Raw genomic sequence first — 12,930 nt, 5'->3', positions numbered from 1 at the left:
ATGCAAAAAATAAAATGAAATGAAATGAAATGAAATAATTGACAGAACACAATAAAAATTAGAGTAAAATCAAATTAATGAATGTAGAGAGAAAATGACAATACCTGAAGCATATGCTTTTCCCACGTGCAGTTTGGTCCAGCCTTTCCAAGAGGGCATCCGTCCACTTGCAACTCCAAGGAAAAGCACAGACTAGCATTTGTATATACCTCTTGCATCTCTCCATTTACACTTGTCTGGTTCACAACATGAATGGCAATATACCATCGGCCAATCTTTGGTGATTGGATAATCAAAGGAACTCTACTTATATCACCAGAATAGTCATTAACAGTGCTCAGCGGCATAGCATCATGTCGAGCATAACACAATATCAGCATTTTTCCATCATTCTCAGTGACATTTGCATTAGATGTTTGATTGAATCTGATGTCTGTAGCCATAATCTTTAACTGGAATGTCATGTCCACTATTTCCAAAGAGTAGATCTTTAACTTGTCATTTGCAAGACATACAGCCTCATGAGAATCTGTACAAGTGACAACATTTTCTGAGGCCGGTAACACACCAGGTGTCAATGCTGCTTCCTTCTTTTCATCAGATGGGGCATTTTGTATGCTGCGTACGTAGATATTACCGCTGGCTGAGCCTCTACTATTGTACATCTCATGATCTAAAAGACTTCTTCTACTTGTGTTGGCATCAGTTTGAACACAAGAAAGCTGACTGATTGACTGATTGCAAAATGGGCCCCACATTGTTGAGGTTATGCATCCTTCTATACTTATGTCGGCTCTGAACGTGTATGATGGGCCTCGACTAATCTGCACCAGTGCCAGAGTAGTAGCCTTAAACTTCATAACTGTATGATAACAAGACAAAGCATAGACTTTCTGAAGGAAATTAATGGAAGAAAATGGCAAGTTGGCAAAAATATCCATGATGGACTTGATCAAGCATTTGTTCAAACAGGTAAACTGTATGTGGGGCAATTTTCTATTCTCCAAATCATTCATATGGTGGGACACATGGGACGGAAGATGCTCCAAAAGTCTCTAATCATCTGACAGGTTCCTGACAAGTACAACTGTTTGTAGTTGCCCAGTCATTAGATGCCTAGGACCATCTGATAGGGGAGATATTATGGAAAGCCTCATCCATGTTGGACCTATACCATTCCTAGGTTGAACGAAAAAAAAAAAAAAAACACTATCTGTTGATCAAGCAGCATGTAATACCTCTTTATAATTTCTTTTAACAAGCTAAACCAATAGAATGGGAATACATGTTGGCTGAAAAACCTTGTAATGCTATAAGTAGGTATACATTATGTAGTAAACAAGACAACAATGTCAAGTTTCTGTTCTATTTATCATGTATTAACAATTTTAAAATTTACAGGCAAAGCTCTGCATCTGTGACTGATAGGGAACTTCCCTGATCGGCACAAAGTTCGTACACGTGATCCAGACCTTTGATCCGATGGACCCACTGTGGATGGATGATGGTGATTACAGCCAAAACAATCTAACTTCAATTCCAAACGAAGAAAAGCATAGGAAACAAACCTTTTCACTGCTTTCTAGATTTAAATAGAATAGACAGCTTTTAGATTCACTGTTGGGCTCACCAATTTCATCCAATTCACACACGAGAAATATAGAAGCAGGGGAATAGGAAACATCACGCGCAAACGCACATATAAAGGGGATAGGTTTTTATGGAGGCTTGCCACAACAAGAAAAGCCAGAGGAGCCTACCGCTAGTTTTCTGGAAGAGTCTCACTTTAGGCTTTTTTTTCTTCCAATTGCAGGAATCAAGAATCCTTTTTTTTTGGGTACAATCACATATCATGCCATATTTCCAATGTATGGCTATGTATTATATAGCCTTGTATATAGAAATCCTGACTAGAATTAAATGTCCAATCAACTCTTACTGGTCCAAGTTTCAGTTCCTAAATTTACCCATACTAACCTAAATCAATTGTAATAACAAGAAGAAAACAAATTAGATAAAGAAACTAGGTAGAATTTAGAAAGGATGTAAACACTACTCAAAGCTCCCTATATATACAACTGTATAGCTCTTTATACGAACATATGCGTTAAAAAACCCTAGGCATACCAGTCAATTCAACTTGTGCCTTGTGGGTCCCACAATCCATCGGTTGGAATTTTGGCCATCCAATTGGAACTGTGAGTCCCACAGTCCAAGCAGACCCTTCGGTTTCCCCTTACCCTTAATCGCTTAGCATATGGGCCAATTTTGGCCCATTTTGTCTGATGGTCCTGCATCAACGGACCATGCCCTAAAAGGTCCTAGGTGCCCACTCTTTGGCCCTTTTCCATTAAATGTGGGCTTTTGGTATGTTTATTTTTCCTTAATCCTTAATTTGCAGGCCAAAAATCACAGAAGAATTGTCCCTTTAGGGAAATTTGGCTCATGACCATCCATGAAGGGACCCATCAGATCAACGGTCTGGATGGTCAAACTGTGGGCCCCACATGTACAAATTCCATACCAGATGGGGAATTATTCGTCATGACAGAGAACTATGCCTCTCAATTTTGTCATAGAAACAAGATACATATTCCATAGCTAGACAAATTGTATCATTTAAATTTTTTTTTTATATATAGAGCAGGGGAGAACTACACACAACACTAGACCATAATGAAGGAAATATTGCAATAGAACTGGTGAAAACGTTATTGGTCCCATTGATGTTATAAATGACATACCATCTTTGATTGTGTTCTTGCCGGCCCAATGCCATTGAAAAATCCTATATACAGTACTCCAGGAGAGATCTGCACAATGCATTCCAAGTTGGACTTTGTTACTTCGATTAGACTCATAAAATAAAATAAAAACAAAGCAGAGGAAGCACTCAAACAATTCTATGCATCAAAGTAGAGAACCCTTACAAAAAGGTACAGCCCATTCATGCAAAAGTCTAGTATAATGCATAATAGGACAAACAAATCTTACGGGGGCGAAGGAATATTAGACAAGATTATACAATTTGAGTGCTGTGTAGGATAGATTTTCATGACAAATATTGCATCGACAATTAATAAGTATGCTAAAGAATACTTGGCACGTATTTTGCATTTCAAACAAAAATTGATCATGGCAATCAATGAGTGGCATTTCCATGAACCTCGTTATAGACTTATAGCATAGGTCAATATGGAATAACATGCACTCAATTGCATACAATGAATCCAATTTTGCTTTCGAAAAGCAACATGCTAGACACTTAACCATGGGTGTTGAAGGCTACAAAAGCAATACCAGAAAACAGATGTACAACAACTAGGGCCCACACAACAAGGACCAATCCCTTTGGTCAAGGTCCTTACTGTAGATACACAACCAATTACATTCAGCTTTGCCTTTTTATTGACTTTCAACTCCCTTTTTACAGACTTTCAACTCCATCCCATTCAACATTGAAGAATTGTAACATGCATGCTTATTTTTTATTGGGAATAAGTAAAAAAGCAATTTCAACTCACTTTCCTTCCTTGAAAGCATCCATCTTCTTCTCATTCATTTCCATCATATCTTCTAAAGCCACTATTACAGCTTCCTTCTCACTCTAGGCAACACTGACTTTGTTTTATTTTTATTTTTTAATGATTATATAATTTGCCCACCCATGTTGAGAATGATATGACGGTGGGGATGGCTAACATCGTAGGCTGCAAAATCATATCCTTCCATTCCTCTTATCTTGACCTCCTGTGCATCAGAATTACCATTGACCAATGGGGCCTGAAAAGGCAAGGAAACAAAAGCTATTGTCATCTTTGATGCACCCCCTACAGTATTAATTTTGAGCTTGCCTATGGGACTTTTGTAGACATCCAGTTTTAACAAGCTTGAGGAAGGTCCCACTTGTTGATCTTTTTCCAGGCATTGCTGTGATGAGAAACCACCAAGTTCCAAAGCACTAACGACTTTAAATTCCTTGGAAGATAATCCCCAACTTTAGAAATTCTGTAATGGTTTCTTTAAATTCTAGCATCAATGTCTTTCTATTGTAGGCATATCTTTTGTTTCACTCTTTCCAGATGCCCTACATCAAAGCATGGGGAAGCATCCTCCAAAGTACACACCCTTTAGATCAGAACCCTTTATGCAACCCTCCAAAAGGACTGCAACTAGCCTTGGAAGAACCAACATTACTTCCAAGTAGCTGGAAGAACTACCACACTTCCCACTCACAAGATGATGCAAGATGAAATGATCTAACCTAATATGATGCCATTAAATTAAAAGACAGATTAACTAGAGCAATTGAACGACAAAATAAAGCCAATTTATCATAAATTCAGAAATTTCAGATTCATAACATGTCCAAATTCAAGCATATGACAGTTCTGCAATGTGAATCTCATAAATTACTGATTAACCAGGACCTATGGGAGATAGAACCCCCATCTTAGCACAAGGTTAAATATGAATTCAATGGAAATCATGTGCCCTGTGCGAGTTTTGAGATGTTAGGGCTATTTAAAAGCTAGGGAATGTTTTCCTCTCAAAAAAAAAAAAAAAAAGAAGCTAGGGAATGTTGGAAATGGGTTTGGGGTATCTAGGCTTAGAGGAATTAGGGTTTGGAACATTAGGAAAAAAGCTAGGGAATGTGGGAAATGGGTTTGGGATATCTAGGCTTAGAGGAATTCGGGTTTGGAACATTAAGGTTGAGGCTTTGGGAGGTTTCGGGTTAGGATTTCAGATTTTGGGTTTAAGGGATTTAGGATCTAGGGTTTCTAAAATTGAGAATATGGGTTTTAGGTTATGCGAATTAGGGATTTATGATTTGGTGAAGGGATTTTCATATTTTGGGGATTGGAGTTTGGAAAAATTGAGGATTTTGGAATTTGGGTATCTTAGAATTAGGATTTTGGGGATATTATGATTAGTGTTTCAGAGATTTAGGGTTAGGGTTTTGAAAACTAGGATTTTAAGAACTAGGGTTTTGGAAAAAAGGGTTTTAAGAACTAGGGTTTTAAAAACTAGGTTTGGATGGATTAGGGGTTGTAGAAAAAAGAATAATGAAAGTTTAAAAGAAGAAAAATGATACCTTGTTGAAAAGAGAGAAAAGTAGAAAAGATAACTAGGGAATCGCTCCCCATGGCTTCGCATCACCAATCCAATCACAGGATGGAATTTTGCTCAATCTCAAAGCAAAAGGAGAGAAATCTCTTTCATTCATAACATGCATCATCGCTAGGGTGGGGACGTCCAACCTTTATAGTCTTAGAAAAGAATTTTTACAAAAAAGCGCTCTCAGATAAGACTCTCAACATAGAGACGCTTAATGAATTAAAAATTATTCCTAACTTCCTAATCTCAAAACAAATATGAGCAACGCCAAAAATAATGAACATGTAAACAAATTAAATAACTAAACTATTTCATGGCCCATGGGTCCACGATGAAGATGCTCGATGATAATAATCCAACCATTAGAATGGTCTATGGTCAAAATCCAATAATCCAAATGTGTCCATCAAGCTCCTACATGCAGCCCATATGCATCTTCCCAGTGTGGGGTCCTCAAAGATGCACAAACATGCACGTGGGGTCTTTAACATGGCTAAGAATGTGAATTGAGCCAAGTGGGCCCCATGTAATGGTTGTTGTTGAGACTCAAATATTGCATAATTTTCCCATTTATATCTTGGTTTTATGAACATAAATCATCTTAATATTCTATTTTACTCATGTATGTGTTGCAAGGTGAATTTAAGAGCTTGGATTGAACAAGGGTGCTAAAAAGTAAGAATTTGATGCTCAAAAATCACCAAGGCAAGGGATGGATTTTAGGAGATCAAGATTGAAGAATTCACATTCCAAAGATCCAAGAAAACCAAGCGAGGAATGAAGAGAATCAAAGATTTGAAGTGAAGAATCCTGAAATCGTCCTGAAAAAGTGTATTATGAAGCTGTGAAGTTTATTTTGGAAAACTGCGCAGCAGGAAGTCTGTTTTAAACGAACTATACAGCAAGAAGTCTATTTTGAAAAAATACGTATATTTGAGGCGTTTTCTAGGGTTTTCAACTTTGTACGAAAATTGGAATTCCCTACTTATAAGTAGGACCTCCTAGGGCATTCTTAAACATTATTAGAAGCATTCAAGAGCAATATTTAGAGTTTTTAAAGAGTTTTTAGTTTTATTAAAGCTTTATAAGTTATTTTTTTATTTTAGATCTTTTCTATTTGCATTTTTTTCTTCTTTCTTTCTTGTTGCTTTTTATTTCTGCAATTTAATTATGTTTTTCTAAGTTCCCTCTAGCCCAAGCTAGAAGGGAAGCACATGGGTTTATTATTTCTTTAAGATTATGATGATTGATTGTTTTAATGATGAGAAGAATGGTGTATGCATGTTATCTATTATTTAGGTTTTGTTTTTTAATCCTCTTGTAAGATCCATATATTTCCATCATATGAGATCCACATTGATGGATAGGCTTACCCTAGATCAATCAGATTTCCTAGATAGGAGATGTTCTCAACCTGTTATATTTCTTTGATATTCATTATCCTATAGATATTGAATACTTAAAATCACTGGCGCTTGAGAATATATGTCAATGGTGCAAATCCATTATTTTCTAATCTTTTGTATCATTTATTAAATATTTAAACTATTTTATTTTCCGATTAGGCTGACCATAGTGCTCAGATCCTAGTTGTGTTATCCAAGTCATCATGATTTTGGAACATTAACCTATGTGTGGAACTTTGAAGCTTGGGTGTTATTTTATTCAGTTGAATTACATCCATTCAAAAATCCCAAAATCAAATCATCAGATTAATTTTTATTACTTAGTTTGTTTTGCATTTGATTTTTTTTTCTTCTCGCAATTCATCTCCCTGTGGGATCGACCTATATTCACAGGATATTACTTATGAACCTCTGCACTTGGAGGCAAGCAATCAGTTGTCTAACCATAAGGAGACTAGCTCACCCTCCCCCTTTGGTATGTTGCTCGGACGTCCTCATCAATTCCCCTCGATTGAGGAGATTTTTCCTATGGCGAAATAAAGCTACGGTGACGCTCGAGGAGATCCGGGACTTGTCGCTGAAGCTCGGCCTTTGTGATTCAGTTACTGTCTGACTTTGGCTTGCCCTTCCACTTGACGAAGTACTCCTGGTAACCTCCATATCATGTGGAAACCAGTCGCTCATCCCAGATATCCTTTATCCTCTCTCATGATAGGTGTGTATGGCAAAAGAAGTAGATGCTGGGAAGAATAGTCGGGTATAGGCCAAAGGTCTTCAACATGGCTAGGAATATGAATATGAATTGGGTCAAGTGGGCCCCATGTAACAGTTGTCTAGCCATAAGGAGATTGGCTCAACCCTCCCACTCTAGTATGTTGCTTAGATGTCCTCATCACAAGAGATGGATGCCATGCACATCTAAATTTGGTGATTGAAAAGAGAATAATTCTCATAAAAGTAAATCTTTGGCACTCGCAATAGAATTAGCAGAAATAGCATCGAGAATTTATATGATCCTCAACCCAAGGATATGTTTCTCCTTGGACTGTAGTTCATTCTGTTATGCCCTATGCTTTGGTGAATACGACTGCTGACCTGATAAGACCCACAGTCAATACACCTTGCCCCAAAAATATCATCAAATCCTAACCCCCAAATTCATACCCAGAGGGGCCAAGATTGGAGGACTAGGATATTTCAGTTTGAGAGATTATAGGGCTTAGTCCATGCACATGGGCCTCATCAGATAAAGTCTAGACCACAGAACCATAGACCTCACTCTCATGAACTGAAAACCCAAGGATAGTATGCATATCCTCAGGTCAAAATCATACAATTCCTCCTGTTCATATCACCACCATATTCAATGTATGTTAGGAGACCCACTTTAAAATTGATGAAACATCTGTAATGAGTTCACAAGTCATTACGAAGATTATATATTCATCCACTGATGGAAAAACAGTTTTCATTTCATGATAAACTAAAATTGCTAACACAACCTGCTCATTCGTCAACTTCACTGTTGTATTTTTCTGAAAGGAAAAGCACTGTGCTGCACCCTGAAAATTTTGCACACCTCCAACCGACCCATTGAAGTGAAGATGTAACACTACAAAAACAGAACAAATGCTCTTCTAAGATTAATGCAATCATTACAAGATTAGGCTAGAATGAACAAAGAAGGGCATTTGTAAGGTAATATTTCATTTGGTATGTAGCCCTCAAGTCCAAGGTATTCCAAAACATTTACGTAATGGTAACAGTGCCAATATAATTTTTACAGAAAAAAATTGACTATGAATTTGTTAAATGCCATTTCTTAGTGATGTAGGCACATTTGAAAGGGGTAGAACTCGGTTTAGGTGGCTGCTTTTATACAAGAGTCAGTCCTTGGTATCTGGGATACTCACCTACTTAATCCGAGCTACATTTAGGGCCTGATTGAGATCAGGGAAATGCAAATGTATTTGATAAATTCATGAACTAGTCAAATTCATGCAATTGCACTGTATTTGGATTTGGCAAATCCCAAAGTCCATTGCTTGGGAATGAAACTTCATACCCTTGGATTGGGAGAATTTATGGCAATATCAGAGCATTTATTGCAATGGAATAACTTATATTGCTTTTAAACAACTCTCACTTTGTGGAATTGCAAAGTCTTTAGTGTGTGTTTTTTACATGGGGTGCGGATTTGGATTTGCCCCAAATCCATGGATTTATGGGGGTGAGGATTTGGAAATCCATGGATTTATGGGGGTGAGGATTTGGAAATCCACGAATTTCACAAATCCTCAACTAAAAACATTTTGGGGAGATTTGAAATCCATGGATTTCACAAATCCCTGCCCCAAATCCCTCATCCCAAACAGCCCCTTAGGGAAGTTATATCCACCATACTAAGCTGCCTTACCAGTATTTTCTTGGGTTTTGTTTTGCTAATGGGATTAAGGCTAGATTACGTATTTTGATTTCTATAGTTAGTTGAGTTATATTATTTGCATAAAGGTTTAAAGATCATTTTCTCATCAGTAAAATGTTCTAAAAGTAGTTCATTAGTGTTTAGTTCCCTAATTTAATCAGATGTGGGGTTTTTAAGAGTTTACCATAGTTGTTTCAGATCTACAAAAATGAGAGCTATTTGATTTTTGAATAGCTTCGTTTACTGTGCAGTTTTGCATGAAATCCTAGCAGTCAAGATGTTTTCTTTTTTCTTTTTCTTTCTTCTTCTTCTTCTTCTTCTTCTTCTTCTTCTTCTTTTTTTTTTTTTTTTTGTGAATCAGGACAAATTATATTAAAGCCAAAAGGCCAAAAACAAAAACAAAGGGCCCCAAAGAGCAAGTAACCCTCTCATCACTCACAGATGAGCTTAAAGCAAACAAAGCAACTAGAAGAAAAAAAACAACCAATGAGCCAACAAGGCCCAGACCTTTAACCAACACCACTGGGGGACAATCAGGCTTAGGGAGGGCCCTACAGAAAATCACAGAAGTAACCATTCACTTGATGGAACCAATCGGTCACCAAGGTCCATCCCATTACCAACATCCATACAGGGACACTCAGGCTTCAGGAGGGCCCAACAGAAAACCATAGAAGCAATCCTTCGCTTTATTGAACCAACCGGCACTTCCTCCTTCCCTCCGTCTCTCTAAAGTCCAACACCTACATTATTGCACATGTTACCATCTTCAAATGACATTTCCCTGCAGTGGAAATGGACCAGCAAGCCAACCAGCTATCACCTTGGAGATGGATCTATTTGCATACCAATGAACATCGAAAAGGCCAAAAAAATGAGGCCAAACGGTGCATGCACTCCTAAAATCGAGATACAATCAACTCTTTCATTGTTCTTACACATGATGCACGAAGATGGTACCAGAGGGTTCCTCTTCATTAAGTTGTCCACCATTAGAATTTTATTGGCCATGGCCACCCAATCCAATGCTTAGACGCTAGCTAGGATTAGGAAAGGAGGCCTCCATTGTTTGGCACATGGGCAAGACAACTCACCATTTGCACACAACAAAAAATTGTGACGTAAAATCTTCCATTTGACGACCATTTCCGAGCCTTTCTATCCACAGCCAAGGAATCTATCCTTGCCTCGTGAAGCTTACCCAGAAGCCTGCCATAACTATGAAGCACCACATTACAGACGAGACAACATAACCTCAATCATTCAAAATGGTGTCTTAAGGAAAAAAGACCTTCCTAAATCTTTTATTAATAATTGAATATACAAAGATATGGTGTCCCGATGAAGAACTGGAATAAAATACAAATTACTCTCTCTAATAGGAATTATATGGCTAATGCAGCTTCATCAAGGCAAACATCTTTTCCAAAAAATAGAACTTGTCATTGCGACGACCAATAGACCAACATCCATTAGAAAAAAGGATAACTGCTTTATGCGGTATTAGAGATGTTTTCTCCTACATCATTTGGTGTTAGAGAAAAATCCGCTCCTTGGGTTGGTAGACTATAGTTCTCGACCATGAATATGCATGATAAAAGTTACGAAGCGCCAGTGACTCAGTTACAGAGCAAAATCAACGAAGTTATAAAAGCTATAGAAACAGGTTGAGCAACCCATGAAACGAGTGAACTGTTGAAGGTACTTGGAGAATGACTGTAACTGTGCTTCTTAATGTGGAATACAGGGAGGAAAGAATTGTAACCTAGGGTTTTCAGTGAAATCCTTTTCTATGATTCTAATTTACATGTAGAGCCGAGGAAAAAAATGAATATCAAGGAGAATCAGTTAAATGGTATTTATTAAAATGTATAAGGATGGCAATTCTTATTCCTAGTATCCATGGTGGAAATTTGACTGGAAAGAATCATCCTCGATGAAGATGTGGATGGATAAAGGTCAACAATGCCAAAGAAAGGGTCAAGTTGACCCTTCATGTGAATGTGAGGTAACTCCCAGCATTATTAAATCGTATGATTAACGAAATGAATCAACGATTCATATCATATCGTATGGGTGTTCAATTTGAATCTTACACCCAAATTGCAAATCTTAAATAATAGTGTGAACCATATCCAATCGTACGAATGGTATGATAATCGGATAATGTGTAAATGGGGCCAAAATTTACATTTAAAATCAATTTTAAACCTTTTTATTCATTTTTTTCTTCATTCCTTTTACCCTTTCTGCTTATAAAACATGAAAAAGGCCCTCCCCTATAAAAAATATCCTCAATTTCTTTTGAGAGAGAGAGAGAGAGGAGATTTGGGGATTTTGATATTCAAAACTGAAAACAAAGAAATCAAGATATCTTTTTATTTGGTCAATGTAATCGAATGCCATTTTTTCCAACGTGATTCTACACACAAGAAAGGTACAAAGAACAAAATTAAAGGAATCATGTATTTTTTGGGGAATTTTCCATATAACCACATGCTCTTTGAGCTACGGACCGAAAACCGCCTGCTTTAAAATATTTAAATTAAACCACAAACCTATTGCAAATACGGTGAAAAAAAAAAACGCTACTTTGACTTTGACTAAAGTAACAATGCATGACGGAAAAGCACCGTTAACAGGTGAAAAAGTTTGATTTCCCCCTCATGACCTCTTGTTTTTTCACAATTTAACCACATTTCAACGAGTGATGTGTTATTGGGCTTGCAAAAGTTTCAATGCGGCCCACCGTGATGTATGTGTTTGATCCATGCCGTCCATCTATTTTGCAAGCTCATTTTAGACCATGAGCCCAAAAATGAAGTAGATCTGAAGCACATGTGGACCACACCATAGGAAACAATGGTGATTGAACACCTATCGTTGAAAACCTCTTAGGGGCCACAAATGTTTTGGACCGAGCTGATATTTGTATTTTCCCTACATCCAGATCCATGTGACCTTATCAAAAAGTTGGATGGCAAGTTAGCATCACAGTGAGCCCTAAGAAGGTTTCAATGGTGGGTGTTCAATCACCACGGTTTCTTGTAGTGAGGTCTGCCTGCACTTCGGATCTACTTCATTTTTGGGCTCATGGACTAAAATGAGGTGGCAAAATGAATGGACGGCGTAGATAAAATGATAGGGACATCCCGCGTGCACACACACGCATGCCGCCCCCCCACGCACGTACGCACGAAGACGGAGGGCCCCACCATCGATCTGGATGGATGAAGACATCCAGGGAAGGCCTACTAGATAGAAGACAAAGTTTTGATTCGTCGAAGTGGGCCCAATAGTTAAGAAAATCTCATCATGGGATTTCATAATTATGGCCCACTAGTCAGATTTAGATCATATTTCAGGTTTTGCTTATTTATGTTGTTTAGAACATCATGAACGCTTTAGATTTCTTTGATTGGTTTTTATTTTGGTTTACTTCATCGCCAAGTAATAGGTTATGCACATGGGGGGAGTTTTGGGATATAGGGTTTTCCTATAAATAGGCACCCCTTGTAGTTGTTTTGATTCATTCAAACTTAATAAAAATTCTTGCTTTATTTCTCTGCTCTCTTCGTGAGTTGTGGAAGAATTCAAGTTGGGATCTCATGATTATGGCCCACTAGTCAGATTTAGATCATATTTCAGGTTTTGCTTATTTATGTTGTTTAGAACATCATGAACGCTTTAGATTTCTTTGATTGGTTTTTATTTTGGTTTACTTCATCGCCAAGTAATAGGTTGTGCATATGGGGGGAGTTTTGGGATATAGGGTTTTCCTATAAATAGGCACCCCTTGTAGTTGTTTTGATTCATTCAAACTTAATAAAAATTCTTGCTTTATTTCTCTGCTCTCTTCGTGAGTTGTGGAAGAATTCAAGTGGGTACGAAGCCCTCCCTTTTCGAAGGGCTAACTACCATGGTGCGAAGCCACATCGACCTCGACTTATCGCCCTGTAGGAGGGCTGAAACTTCGGTGGA

General features: G+C 37.7%; 1 protein-coding gene across 7 annotated transcripts in view; it reads right to left on the bottom strand.

The window, feature by feature from the left end:
• LOC131231917 (uncharacterized) overlaps nucleotides 1–12,930 on the bottom strand; it is a 49,385-nt gene that overhangs the window by 20,338 nt on the left and 16,117 nt on the right. For all 7 annotated transcript variants that reach the window (XM_058228299.1, XM_058228295.1, XM_058228297.1 and 4 more), the window contains exons 4-6: nucleotides 8,027–8,136; nucleotides 2,745–2,813; nucleotides 105–824 (exon numbers count right to left, since the gene is read on the bottom strand). In XM_058228299.1, the coding sequence (XP_058084282.1) occupies nucleotides 105–824; nucleotides 2,745–2,813; nucleotides 8,027–8,136 (899 nt within the window). The remainder of the gene's footprint in view (nucleotides 1–104; nucleotides 825–2,744; nucleotides 2,814–8,026; nucleotides 8,137–12,930) is intronic.

This window comes from Magnolia sinica, chromosome 17 (genome assembly GCF_029962835.1).
Source record: "Magnolia sinica isolate HGM2019 chromosome 17, MsV1, whole genome shotgun sequence".
Taxonomy (NCBI): domain Eukaryota; kingdom Viridiplantae; phylum Streptophyta; class Magnoliopsida; order Magnoliales; family Magnoliaceae; genus Magnolia; species Magnolia sinica.
The sequence above is the reverse complement of the archived record's forward strand: the minus strand, read 5'-3'. Positions and strand labels throughout refer to the sequence as shown.